The following is a 15,181-nucleotide window of genomic DNA, read 5'->3' on the forward strand; positions in this document are numbered from 1 at the left end:
ATTTTTATGGGTTTTTGTTTTTTTTTTTTTTTTAACACACTCAAAAACAAATCGAAATAAAGTAAGATCAACAAAACAAAAACAGGCACAAGCCAAACAGATAAAAGAAACATGATCGAATGGAACATGTGTGACCAAAACAACAAGTATGCAACAAAAAGCACAAAGGGTCACACACGAGATAGAGTTCAAGGAATGATACCGACACAGATGGTCTTATGCAAAGATTCAAACTTTGGACCATCAAGAAGTTTAGTAAATATGTCAGCCTTCTGGTTGTCAGTGGTGATGAACTCCAAATACAAAGTCTTTTCCTCCACCAAATCTCAAATGAAGTGGTACCGGATCTCGATATGCTTTGATTTCGAGTGTTGGACAGGATTTTTCGATAAATTTATGGCACTTGTGTTATCACAGAACACACACATAGTATCTTAAGTGATTCCATAATCATGTAAAAGCTTCTTCATCCATAATAATTGTGCACAACAACTTGCCCCAGCAATGTATTCGGCTTCAGCCGTTAAAAGAGAGACTGAATTCTGTTTTTTGCTCATCCATGACACCAAGTTATTTCCAAGGTAAAAACACCCACCGAAAGTGCTTTTCCTATCATCAATACATCCGGCCCAGTCAGCATCAAAATATCCAGCTAGGCACTCATTCGAGTCTCTTAAATACCAAATTCCATAATCAGATGTGCCATTTATGTAGCGGATAATTCGTTTGACCGCAGTCAAGTGTGATTCTTTGGGCGTCGCCTGGAATCTAGCACAAACTCCAACACTGAAAGCGATGTCTAGTCTGCTAGCAGTGAGATATAAGAGACTACCAATCATACTTCGATAAAGTGTTGGATCCACATCTATACCTGCTGCATCATGACTCAATTTTGCTGACGAACTCATGGGAGTGGAAGTGTGCTTCTTTAAGTCTAAGCCAAATCGTTTTACAAGATTTTTGGCATATTTCTCTTGAGATATAAATATCCCATCTTCTCATTGTTTCACTTGAAGCCCTAAGAAGTAGTTCAATTCTCCCACCATGCTCATCTCAAACTCCCTTTTCATTTCTTCTAAGAATTCATAAGTTAGATGATCAATTGTGGATCCAAAGACAATGTCATCCACATATATGAGCAACAAGGAGATAATTCTCATCCCTTTTGACAAACAAAGTTCGATCGGCTTAACCTCTCGTGAAACCATGATCTAAGAGATATGTGGTGAGGCGATCATACGAAACTCTAGGTGCTTGTTTCAGCCCATATAATGCCTTCTTCAGCCGTAACACATGGTCAGGAAAGTAAGGGTCTTGAAACCCTTTTGGTTGTTCCACAAACACTTCTTCATTCAAAAATCCATTCAAGAAAGCACTCTTCACGTCCATTTGATACAACTTGAAATTCATAATGCAAGCTATGAAGAGAAGAATTCTAATTGACTCTAATCTTGTAACCAGTGCAAAAGACTCATCAAAATCTATGCCTTCAACTTGAGTATATCCTTAAGCCACAAATCTCGACTTACTTCAAACAACTTCACCATCTTCATCAGTTTTGTTCTTAAAGATCCACTTGGTGCCAATGACATGTGTAACCTTGAGCCTTGGTACCAGCTCCCATACATCATTTCTAACAAACTGGTGTAACTCTTAGTGCATGGACTCTACCCAATTCTCATCCTTCAATGCTTCCTCCACTTTCTTTGGTTCAAACTGAGCAAGGCAACAGTTGTATGTCACATGATTCACAGTATAAGCTCGTCCTTTTCTCAGCCGAAGTCCCTCATCTAAGCCAACAATGATATTGCTTAAGGGATGATTGAGGATTACACTTGATGATGGTCTTATGGACGTGGAAGGTTCCTCATCACACGAGATTAGAGGTTGAACTTCCGAAGGGGTGAATGGACTAGGAGATCCTTGAGTCAATCTAGTCACCCTTCTTGGTATAGGAGGTGTAGACTCCTCTTCTGGTAATTCTTTCTCAGCATCTTCACCTTGAAACATTTCAACATCTTGCTCATTCCTCTTAAGGGTTTGGCCTTCACCATCATCATCAATACCGTTTTCAGAGATAGTGTCATCAATGACCACATTTATTGATTCCATCACCGTCTTAGTGCGCTTGTTATACACTCTATATGCTCGGCTATTTGTGGAGCAACCAAGGAATATCCCTTCATCACTTCTAGAATCAAATTATTCAAGATTCTCCCTATCATTGAGAATGTAGCACTTACTTCCAAATATTCAAAAATATTTCACTTTTGGTTTCTTCTCTCTCCAAATTTCATATGATGTCTTCTTAGTTCCTGCTCGGAAGTAGATTTTATTCCCAATGTGGCACGATGTATTCACAGCTTCAGCCCAAAACTTCTATGGAATGTTTTTGTTAAGTAACATTACTCTTGCTATTTCTTGAATCACCCAGTTTTTTCTTTCAACCACCCCATTCTGTTATGGAGTTTTGGCATCTGAAAATTCCTTCTTAATGCCATGTTCATTGCAAAATGCTTTAAACTTAGCATTTTCAAACTCCTTCCCATGATCACTTCTGATTCTAACTATGGGAACTCCTTTTTCATTCTACAACCTCTTGCACAGCTTTTCAATCTTGTCACATGCTTCTAACTTCTCCCTAAGAAAGTCCACCCAAGAATATCTTGAGAAATCGTCAACAACCACCATTATATATCACTTTCCACCCATGCTTTCTGTTCTAGTTGGACCCATTAAGTCGACATGTAGTAACTCCAAGGGACAAGACGTAGCAACTACATTTACTTCAAGATGGCTTGACTTTGTTTGTTTTCCCAATTGACATGGACCACAAACATTCTTCTCAACTTTTCCAAACTTTGGTAAGCCAATCACAGCTTCAAGCTTAGACACTTTTGCCACCTGTTTGTAGTTAGCATGTCCAAGACATTGATGCCACAACTCCAAAAGATTCACTCGAGCACTCCTACATGCTATGCTTGGTTTAGGAATGACACCATAACAATTGTCGATGGTCCTTAATCCTTTCAAAGCTTGAACACCTTCTTCATTCAAGATTAGACATCCTTTCTTTGAGAATTGGACTAAGAAGTCTTCATCACAAATCTGAGTAATACTCAGCAAGTTCACTTTCAATCCCTTAATATACAGCATATCAGTCAACAGAGGCAATCCCAAAATATCCACCGTTCCCTTTCCAAGGACTTGTGAGTGACTACCATCTCCAAATGTCACAAAACCATCTTCCTTCTCTTTAAGGGTTTTGAACAGAGATGTATCTCCAGTCATATGCCTTGAACAACCGTTGTCAAGATACCACAAACATGAGTTAAACACTTTTAATGCAGTATGAACAAAAAGACAAGCATGGGAGAGACATTCTTGACCATAAAAGTAGGACTCAGTTTTCTTTATTTCATTCAAAGATGAGTGTAGTTTCCTTTTTAGACGATCAAGATTATCACACAAGTGTCTATTCCTTCTCTTATATTCATGAACTAAGGAATTAGACACATAAGCTGTTATGTATATCATGGTTCCTATGAACTAAGGATTTCAGCATGTGACTAAAGATTCTAGCATGTTTCTTTGATTTAAATAACTCTAAAAGTGTATTACTAGAACAGTCTTCAAATATGCCCATAGAGTCATTTTCACAAACACCTCTACTATCCTTCATGTTGGCCATTACTGAGGGGTCAAGGATCACACTTAGGTATTAAAACCACACAAGTGTACCCGCTCTGATACTAATTGAAAGCTCAAAAATGTGTCAAAAACACACAAGCAGTTTAGACCCCCAAATTAAAGTTACGGCTTGGTTCATTTTACACTAACTTAATACAAGTGCAGAATAGTGTAAACACAAGCGTATAAGCAAGACAACTACTCTAATCCATATTTAAAGCAACACAATAGTAAAAATGAAATGAACAAGAGTAGGGAAGAGAGATGCAAACACAGATAACACCGAGACGTGTTATCAAAGAGGAAACCGAAGAACTCGGCGAAAAACCTCTCCACTGCCCTCCAAGCAAAAATCAATCCACTAGACAATCAGTTAAAATACATGGGTTAGCAAGAGACCCTCCAAGCCTAATCTACCCGATGTACCTAAGCCCACCAAGCTCCTACTCCAACAAGGCTTCTCAGAACCGTGTCTTGTCTTAGTTCTCCGGATCCCGCAACAAGCTCCATGTTGCATCTGCCATCATCGGCTTGTTCCAATACTTCTCAGCAGCACCAAAACGCCACTTAACACTCTCAAAGGGTGTGGTGAGTGTTTGGGCTATCAACCTCTCAATGGTATGGAAATGGAAAGGTAAGAGATGAGAAAATTCTCAAAACAAATGTATAGAGGATTATGGGTATAACAATCTCTAACCCTCAAGGTGTTTGGCTAGGGTTTTTCTCTTAGAGACTCTCACCTCAATTGTGAGTAATGTGGGTATAAATAGTGTGAGTACAAAAAGTGTGAATCAAACTGGATAGGCTGGCAGAACAGAATGCTTCGAGGGTGTCTCGCGAGAAGGCCTTACCCACGAGATACTCACGAGACACAGCTGTCTCCACCTGGCCTAACACTTCACATTCCAGCATGTGCAGGGCACATGTATCCCTTCGCGAAAAGCTAAGTCGCAAGATACCCGCAAGAATTCTTCAATCTTCAAATGCTTGAGTTTTCACACTCTCTCTCTCTAACACACAACCCTTACAATGAAATCCCACAACAAATACAAGGTACAACAGATTGAATATAATTACAATCAAATTTAGCACGGAATATAAGCCAACAAAACATAGTGTTGTAAATAATAACTTTACAGATTACTCCAAATTTACATGGCTTTTCCTATTAAAATTCAAGTCTGATGTTTTTGATGTTTTCAAGTACTTTAAAGCTACAATAGAGAATCAACTTGAATATAAAATTAAGATTTTGAGATCTGATAGAGCTGGTGAATTTACCTCCAATGCTTTTAAAAGATTTTGTTCCTCCAATGGTATTATTCAACATCTCTCATGTCCTCATACTACTCAACAAAATGGGGGAGCTGAGAGAAAACACGGGCACTTGGTTGAGTGTGCACTTACCATGTTATCACACTCTCAACTTCCATCCCCTTACTGGTCCTATGCCATTTCCACAACAATTCACATTATTAACAGGCCTCCTACCCCAAATCTCAAGAATCAAACTCCTTGGGAGTTTTTGTTCCTCACCAAACCTAATCTTTCACATCTAAAGACTTTTGGTTGTACCTGCTTCCCTTTACTTAGACCATACAATTCTCACAAACTTCAACCTCATACAACGTCTTGCATTTTTCTTAGATATCCTGCTTATACCAAGGGTTACATCTGTTTGGATCCTATTTCCTCTCAGATTTACATCTCCAGACATGTCTTATAAAATGAAAATGATTTCACTGCTTTACAGTCTTTACCCACTGTTTCAACTACTCCTGCTCCCACACAGTCTTCTCCCTCTACATCTCTTTTACTTTTTCCTCTTCCTGTGTCAGACAACACTATGCCTACCTCTTCTGTTCCTTCACATCAACCTCTAAACCACTCCATTTCTTCCACCACACCTCAATATAGCTCTTCTACTATCCCTACATCTTCTACCTCTAACCCTATCACTACTGATCCTGTGCCTATACCTGATCAGTCCCTATCCTATCTGGTTCCTACTCCTAGCACCAATGACTTACCTTCTGTTCCACAAATGGCTTCTATTTTTCAAGTTCATTCTATTATCAATACACACCCTATGATTACAAGGTCCAAAGATGGCATTTGTAAGCCTAAAGCACTTGCTGCTAAGGCTGGTTCTGATAAGTATCAACCAGTGGTCAAGCCTGCCAAACTAACCAAGGCTTCTTCCAGTCCAAAACCTGATTACACTCTCATTGAAACCCTTTCTTACAAAGTTGCAGCCCAATATCCTCAGTAGCATGCTACAATAGATGAGGAATTTGCAGCCTTGCAGAGACAAGGCACTTGGTCTTTAGTTTCTCCTTCTCCATCTCAGAATGTAGTTGGTTGCAAGTGGGTATTCAAGCTTAAACTAAACAGTGATGGCAATATCAATAGGTACAAGGCTAGGTTGATTGCTAAGGGATTTCATCAACAATATGGTGTGGACTTTAAGGAGACTTTCAGCCCAGTTATTAAACCTCCAATAGTTAGAATCATTCTCTCTCTTACTGTCCAATTTGACTGGCCTTTAAGACAGTTGGATGTTAGGAATGCATTTCTTCATGGTTTCTTAAGGGAGGAGGTATATATGGTGCAGCCCCTTAGGTATGTCGATCCATCTTATCCTAATTATGTCTGCAAGCTTTGGAAGTCTCTCTATGGTCTTAAATAGGCACCAAGGGCCTGATTTGATAGATTTTCTACTCAACTTTTGCATATGGGGTTTCAAGCTTCTCTTGCTGATTCTTCCTTATTCATTCTTCACCATGGCAAGCTCGTTGTTTATCTCTTAGTATATGTGGATGACATAGTGATCACTGGGAACAATCCTAAGTTCTTAGATTCTTTGATTACTTAGTTGAGTGAGGCTTTTGAGCTCAGGGATTTGGGCCCTCGTCACTACTTCCTTGGCCTTCAAATCACAAGATCATCTAAGGGTTTGTTTCTCAATCAAGCTAAATATGCTTAAGATTTGCTTCTCAAGCTTAACATGCACTCTTCCAAGCCTGCCAAATTTCCTTGTGCTCCTCATCTTAAATTGGTTCCCAATGAGGGGTCTTTTCTTCCTAATCCCCATAAGTATCAAACCTTTGTTGGCTCCCTCCATTAATTGACTTTCACACGCCTAGATTTAAGCTTTGCTGTGCATCAAGTTTGTCAATTTATGTCTTTTCCCACAGATATTCATCTTATTGCTACTAAACGCATCCTTTGATACATCAATGGCACTCTCAATTTTGGTATTCTCCTTCAACCTGGTCCCATCTCTCTTTTTGCCTTCTCAAACTCAAATTGGGTAGGTGATCCTTTTGATAAGCGCTCTACTACTAGTTTTATTGCTTGCCTTGTCTACAACCCTATTACCTAGAATGCTAAAAAGCAAGATATTGTTTCCCGATCTTCCACTGAGTTTGAATATCATGCTTTAGCTTCTACTACTACTAAGCTCTCTTGGCTTTGCTAGGTGTTAAAGGACCTTGGGACCTTCCTCTCTTCTTCCCCTAAACTTTGGTGTGATAATGTATCTGCCTTGGCCACTACCTTTAATCCTATGTTTCACACACGCACCAAACATATGGAGGTAGATTATCATTTTGCTCAAGAGAAAGTTTTGCATAAGGATGTTCAGGTTAAGTATATTGCTACTGGGGATCAACTCGAAGACATTTTCACCAAGAGCCTATCCACTTTTCGGTTTGTCTATCTCAAGTCCAAAATCATGGTGTCTATTGACCCCATGGTTTTGAGTGGTTTTGAGGGGGGATGATAAAGGAAGTACAGAATTGATGAAGATGAAGAATGAGAAGTTGTGTTTGAAATCTGAGAAAGAGGAAGACTAATGGCTATTTCTACCAATGGGGTAACTTAATTCTAAGATCAAAACGATGTCATGTGACCTAAAGGAAGAAGAAGGTTTAATGTGTTAAAGTGAAATGGTGACGTTCTGGTTTTAATACAAACAATGTTGTTTTGATCTATCTTCCTCAGAGTTCTAGTCTCAAGAATCACTCTATTCTTCAAGGTGCTCAAGGCTAGGTCAAATGTAAAGAGAGAATCAGTTTCAATCATAACTATCACTCTATTCTTCAAGGTGCTCAAGGCTAGTTCAAATGTAAAGAGAGAATCAGTTTCAATCATAACTATCTTTCCTTAAATTCAGGAGTTTATTATTGAGTTGTTGCAATGTGGTTATGATAGTGTTTTCTAGAAGGTTCTTTATTTTATGTATTCACAGGCTCTATAAATAAGAGCTCTAGTTAATGTATTGAACTTGAGCTTGCATAATCAATTTTCTTCTATTTCAGAAATTGTTCTCTCTCTCTCTCTCTATTATAGTTTTTCCACCATTGATAACCACCTTCAAGCTCCAAAATCTCACAAGAAGAATAATAAACCAAATGCATGTTTTATCTCTACGGTCCATTCCCTGGCAACTATTAATTATTCACTATTTTTACCTTCTTCTTCTTTTTAATGAACCTAATAAGTGTGGGATCCACCCTATGTGAAAAATTCATTATATACAACTATTACATAAGATTCAACCCAATACCCCAATACGATAATTGGCAGTAATGTGATTTTATGAAGTGTCAACTATTTTTCCATAGTTTTATTATTGTCCCTATTTTTTGTGAACTTTTGCAGATAAAATTATTAGAAAAGCAATGAAATTTGATTTTTTTTTTTTAAACAAAACTTTTAAATCCCTTTTAAATTTTCGAAAAGTATGAGAAATTGAGAATGTATTTGTTGATGAAAGTTTGTATTCCTAAAGAATTTCTAAACCGTTTAATTTTTTCTAGTATATTTTAAGATCAAAAGAGAGTTTCAAGCTCCTCTACGCTTTGTTTGATTCTCTAATATTTATTTTACTTCTTAATATTTAAGTACTTATTTGATAAAAGTTATGAATTGAATTCACAGTATATATTTTCATTTTTGTCATTCAAATTAAAAAACAATGTGGAATATTTTTGTATGCATAAATTTATGTGTGTCACATTTCTAAAGACAGATCCAATGATTCTTGTTCGAAATTGGATGTCTAACACGCGCTGTGGTGCAATTCTTGCAGGGCTTGTGTGAGAGAGAAAGAGCAAAGACTAGAAAGACAGTAAGTGAGATAGCTAGCCATGGCCAAGAAAATGTTGCAGGTGCTGAATGCACTCGATGTTGCCAGAGCTCAATGGTACCATTTCACGGCAATTATCATTGCTCAAATGGGCTTCTTCATAGATGCGTATGATCTATGCTGTATATCCCTTTGCACCAACTTGCTTAGGCTAATATACTACCGTGTTGATGGTGCAGCCAAGCCTGCAGGCTCATTGCCTCCCAGTGCATCAGCTGTTGTTAATGGTGTAGAACTTTGTGGAACTATGGCAGGGCAGAACTTTTTTATGGATGGCTTGGTGACAAGTTGGGCAGAAAGAGAGTTTGTGGTATGACTCCGATGCTCATGGTCATTTGCTCCATAGGATAACCTTTTTTTTCTTTTACTTTTCCTGTAGTCATGGTGGTTTAACTTTACGAGAGAGAGAGAGAGAGAGGACTTTTACCCTAATCTTTTTCTTTCTTTCTTTTTTTCACTTTTCCTGTTGTCATGGAGGCATGAACAGTTCCTTGATCTGCAGACAACAATTAACATTGTTTTAGTATACTTTTTGCTCTAGAGAGAGAGAGAGAGAGAGAGAGAGGACTTTTACCCTAATTTTTTTCTTTCTTTCTTTTTTTCACGTTTCTTGTTGTCATGGAGGCATGAACAGTTCCTTGATCTGCAGACAACAATTAACATTGTTGTAGTATACTTTTTGCTTCATCTTCTTGAGCCTTTTCATTTGCACAATGTGTTAAGACATATGTGATTCATTGTTAAGAACATATGTCACTATTTTATGTAATTGGCTAATACTTTGACAAAACGCACTTTACTTGTAATTGAGTAGATCTATGATGTGTTTAATGCTTCAAAAAACCTTGTTTCAAGTTCAAGTGTTAAAGCCATGCAAGTCTGTCCAAGAATCAAGGAATGAAGTGTAGGATTTTAAAACTCGACAGCTAGCATCTATCGAGGTTCAAAAGCTACTGAAGCCCGTGGCTCAACAGTTAGCTCGATAGATAGGGTATCTGTCAAGGTTTATGAAGTTTAGTTTTTCAGGACTGTTTTTCATCCAATCCGTGAATATATGTTTGGGCTTTCTTTTCTCACAACCCTAAACATATATAAGGATTATTTTAAGGGCCGTAAAGGTGACAAGTTGCACTAGAGCACAATTCCACAAGTGTGAAGAAAAGTGTGACCAGAAACCTAGTTTGCCTTGGTTCTTGAAGAAGCTGCTGTGTTTTGTACACCTTAGGGTTTTGTGACCAAGCAACTTCGTGATCTTCACTGTCTGGATGAACTGAAAAACTTTGCAGCCAACATCCTTCTCAAGTTAGTGATCAAGTCGCGTATTGGGATCTGCGTGTACATTTTTAGACCCCTTAAAACACAACCAGATTAACCTAGTTAATTAGCCAAGTGATTACTTAGTCAAATTAAACAGATATAGGTTAACATAAATATATCATATCAATGTAAAGTGCGAAAAATAAAGAACACAAAGATATGATGACCTAGGAAAACCAAACCTATAAAAAATCTATGGAGGATTTAACCTAGCTATCCTCAAGATAAAACTGAATCTACTATAAAAGAATTGAAGTTTACACAATAGCGACTTAGACCACTAACATCATATTATTACCTCGAGTAAGAAATTTACTACCACAACCCCATGATAGCTCCGAGTCCATGAACTACTTCTTTCTTGGATTCTTAGCAAGTACAAGCACTCCTGCTTTTGTATCTTTAAGCTCTTGAATCTGCAACTGAATGATTACCAAGTACTTGACATAATCTTGAATCTTGGAAACTCTAAGTATGTGTGAAGGTAAACACCTCTAGATCTCACAGAAGATTCACACACACAGCATAAAGAGCAACCTCAAAACATGGCTAGGGTTTTCCCTTTTATACTTAGAGTAAAACATAAAACCCTACACGTCAAACGGGCTTGGGCTGAGTTGGAAATTCTGTAGAAAAAAAAAATCTGCACGACTTTTGATTGGTCGAGTCTAATTCTCAATCGATCGAGCTAGGCAGATTTACAGAGTAAATCCTGCAACAACTCAATTCCAACTTTACATAAAAAGCATATACTTTGAGCAAGTCTAAACTTCTCGATCAATCGAGCCAGGTAGATTTACACAGTAAATCCTACAACAACTCGATTCCAACTTTACATAAAAAACATATACTTTGAGCAAATCTAAACAAGACTAAAACGTTTTGACCATGGTTTGCCAACATTACAAAATAAAGTTCTAATACATTAGTTCCTAATTCTTAGAACCTAACACCGCGCAATTGGTTAGTCACGTACTGGGACCTGTGCATTAAAAGGAGAGATTGTCACTAAAAAAGAAGTCCAATTGGGTATTGGGGTAAGGGTTCAACTATAAGTTGGTATAAGGTACTGGAATTCCTTTACTTGTAACCACTTATTTTGATAATAGTGAATTCTCAAGAGTGGTGACCTTAAAATCACCCGGTGAGGTTTTTGCCGTGTAGGTTTTCCTCATTCCTAAACAAATCACCGTGTCAATTTAATTTCCATTACATATTTAGTTTAATTGATGATTTGTTTGTGCTACCACGCGCTTTACATGTTAATTTAATTAATTTATAAACTTGGCTAATTAATCAATTAATTCATCACAAGGGGTCAATACGTTTTTGGCCTATCACAATAAATCATGTTTATTTAATTGCTCTCTAAATTTCCAAAAAAGGGGAAGAAAAAGTGGAGCAATTGGACCTACTCTTCTTGTAATGACTAATAATACCCATTTAAAGAGTGCGTATACAAAATATTATATAGCGAGTGTGTGATAATTCTTTATTAAGAGATTATGTGACTCTTGCTCTCCCTCTTGGGGCTAAACACACTCATTTGAAAGAATTAAAAAAAAAAAACAAAAAAAAAAAAAAGTTTACAATTCTATACTACTCTCACTTTTCTCCCTTTTGGGGCTAAACTCACTCATTTACAAAAGAAAGACAATGTTGACAAATCAATACTACGATTTGTAATTGCTAAATCATAGTTCATATTATATGGATTAGGTGTATAATTATTTTCCTGGCGTTTTCTTTTCTACAATACTTTAAACATCTGCTCAACACCACTCCACTTGGACAAAAGTAAACAACTTATTTGGCAGTCGGTTTATTTGACAGGTTCATATTTGATCCCCGCTTGCCTCAAGGAAACACGTTTACCTCTTTAATTCTTTTTCTTTTTTCGAAAGAAATAGCGTTATATTTAATATTTAATTGTTGATGACGGGAACAAACTGTCATTTAGGAGTTGCATTAATAAAGGAGTTCTTCTACAGCCACATCAAAATCTCATATCTTAAAAAATAGGCTATAAATAAATAAAAATAGTAAAGTGCAAAGTACACCCTTAAAATTTGGAGGTTTTTGAATTATACACTCTATAAATTTCAAATTTTGAATTTTACTTGCTAATATTAAATGTGGTTGCATCCATAACATCTCTCCGTTAGTGAAATTGTTTAAGTGGCCATTAAGTGCCAACTAAGCTTTCATATATGCTAGTTGGACCAATAAAATCATGTCATGTAAATTTAGTTATTACATGTAATTAAATCAACTAAAAATTTTTAAAAAATCCCGAAATCCAATAAAATTTTAAAAAAAATAAACATTATATGTATGAACATGTTCTTCCCCCATTTTTTTGAAGTAAACATCATTTCAATACACTCAATATACAAATATACAATAAGTATTATGATTTATGGGTGCTTTTTAACCATTACATCTATGAGAAATCTACCATTTGAAAAATGTGAAACTTTTGTGTAGGGTGATGATCAATCTTCACGCAAATACTAGGTAAATATAAAAAGAATTAAAAATGTAAAAACTAAAAGATTAGCCTATGTTATTTAAAAAAATAAAATAATTAAGTATTAAATATAAACTAAAATACGTGGCAATTTTCCTTTCAATATATACAAATAAATTATATGCAAAAATAAAAATCCTATCTTTTTGGGAATTGAAGTTTCTTTCATAATTTTAAAAACTACTACAGGAAAATGAAAGATTCTCATTCTTTAAAATGACCGATATGATAGGCCAAGGATGTATTGACCCTAATAATAAATTAACCAATTAATTAGCCAAGTTGATTAATTAATCAAATTAACATACAATATGTATGACAACACAAACAAATCTCCAATTAAACTAAATGCAACGGAAATTAAATTGACATGGTGATTTGTTTACAAATGGTAAAACCTACACAGCAAAAACCCCACGAGTGATTTTAGGTCACACTCTTGAGAATTCACTATTATCACAACAAAGATTACAAGTAAAAGAATCACAGTACCTTATACCAACTAAAGTTGAACCCTTACTCCAATACCCAGTTGACTTATTCTGTAGTGACAATTCTCCTTTTCAATGCAAGCTCTAATACTGACTAACAATAGATGCCGGATCCCAATACGCGACTTAATCACCAACTTAAGAAAGATATTGGCTACAAAGTTCTTTATCATCCAAAGGATAAGATCAAGAGCTCATTAGTCACGAAACCCTACGTTGTACAAACATAGCAACTTCTTCAAGAGAAAGATGAACTAGGGCATATGTCTCCGGTTCATAATATGCTTATGAAAAACTTTTGCATTGAGTTGCATCAGCTGTAACGGTCGTTAAAAATCTTTATATATGTTTAGGGTTGTGAGAAAAAAAACCTAAACACATACTCACGAATTGGATAAAAATCAGCTTTGAAAAACTGAGTTTCATAAACCTCAATAGATAGCCATCTATCGAGCTAGCTGTCGAGCCATAAGCTGAAACAGCTTTTAAATCTCAATAGATGCTAGCTGTCGAGTTTTAAAATTCAACACTTTCTCACTTGATTCTTGGAAGACTTGCATGGCTTTAAAACTTAAACTTGAAACTTGTTCCTTGAAGTATTAAACACATCCTAGATCTACCCAATTAGAAGTAAAGTGCGTTTTGTCAAAGGATTAGCCAATTAATAAAATATTGACATATTTCCTAACATGATTCACATATGTCCTAACAATCTCCCCCTTTGACAATCCTGACAAAAACAAATAACAAATGAACATTGAGAGAATCATAAATCACTCAACTTATACTCACTTGTTGAATACAATAAAATCTATCCTAAACAAACTCTTAAAAACTTTGCAAGTAGAGAGTTCATGGCAAGAAAGACTTTGACAACCTGTATTTCTGAAATACTTTAAACAAAACTCATCAAGGCATCTTAGTATGAAATAAAATAATAGATTGATACAATAAATAAGAAACTGTATATAAAGAGAAAAAAGAAACAACACATGGAGAGATAGGTTAAAGAAAGTAATAACAACCTCAATATATATATATATATATATTAGCATAAGTACAAGGTGTGCTATCACTAAGTGGTCACAAGACCAAATACAAGAATAATGTATCTAAAATAGAAAGGGAAGAAAATATACAAAAATACTCACTACATCCCTCATAAATACTCCCCCTATCTCCTAACTAACCCTCTCCCTATGAGTATTACTACTCTCATCTTAAAACTACTCCCCCTTTTTGTCACAAGTGACAAAGGGGTAAGTACATCAAGTAGACATCTCATCATCACTAGCTAGCCAGTATCATCATCCTCATCAGCATCATCACTGCGGAGCCATCTCACTCTCATCCTTAAATGCCACGAGAGATGGAGAGGAAGCAAAGTGAAATCACCCATGACAGCTTGTCGTCGTGCAATACGACCAACACGGTGTTCACCTAACATAATTCATCACTGAGAGTGTCAAGGCGAGCATCCATATACACAAGTGTGCCATGATGGCCTCGAGTGTCACTCCACCTGCTAAAGAAGAAGGAGGAGAGTGGATAAAGCTTTAGGAGCTGAAGGAGTTTCCATCTCAGTCTGAGTCCACCTCGAGCAGAGCTGTGCAACACTCCGCTTAACGGTAGTGGCGTCAATGGCACACATGAACGTGAAGTGGGGAGACTCAGGATATGAGCAAGAAAAATGGCGAAGGAGCCCATGATAGAAGGAAAAATAAGTTGAAATCACAGTCTTATACAGGTGAGAATATCCAATAGAAAACGAGCCAGAGAGTTGCAAGCAGAATCCATTTAGAAGTTTAATAGTAGCATGATAAGAGGTCATAATGTTTAGTAGCTCGGAATTAGATAGAGTGAAGACTGTTGTATGTATCAAACTCAGTTGTTGAAAATAGAGACAGAATAAATAAATGGATGAAACAGCCGTACATGATAGGCGTCACAAAAAAGAGAAATAAAAAGAGTGAGATCTTACATCAGGCTAGTAGCTCACCG

At 36.5% G+C, this 15,181-nt stretch overlaps 1 protein-coding gene across 1 annotated transcript; it reads right to left on the bottom strand.

Annotated features, from left to right (window-relative positions):
• Positions 1 to 434: 434 nt before the first annotated feature.
• On the bottom strand, positions 435 to 1,389 carry LOC112028207 (secreted RxLR effector protein 161-like). Its single transcript, XM_065760626.1, has 2 exons — positions 1,194 to 1,389; positions 435 to 934 (listed from the first exon to the last, which is right to left on the bottom strand). Exons 1-2 carry the CDS (start codon positions 1,387 to 1,389, stop codon positions 435 to 437), a joined length of 696 nt encoding a protein of 231 aa, XP_065616698.1.
• Positions 1,390 to 15,181: the final 13,792 nt, after the last annotated feature.

This window comes from Quercus suber, unplaced genomic scaffold (assembly GCF_002906115.3).
Source record: "Quercus suber isolate HL8 unplaced genomic scaffold, Cork oak 2.0 scaffold_375, whole genome shotgun sequence".
In the NCBI taxonomy this organism is placed as follows: Eukaryota; Viridiplantae; Streptophyta; class Magnoliopsida; order Fagales; family Fagaceae; genus Quercus; species Quercus suber.

Bases quoted from the DNA above. Each gene is read 5' to 3' on its own strand.
- LOC112028207 (XM_065760626.1), bottom strand. From the start codon at position 1,389: ATGGACGTGAAGAGTGCTTTCTTGAATGGATTTTTGAATGAAGAAGTG. The intron at 935-1,193 runs GTTAAGCCGATC...GATTTGGCTTAG, and splicing joins AGATCATGGTTTCACGAGAG to ACTTAAAGAAGCACACTTCC.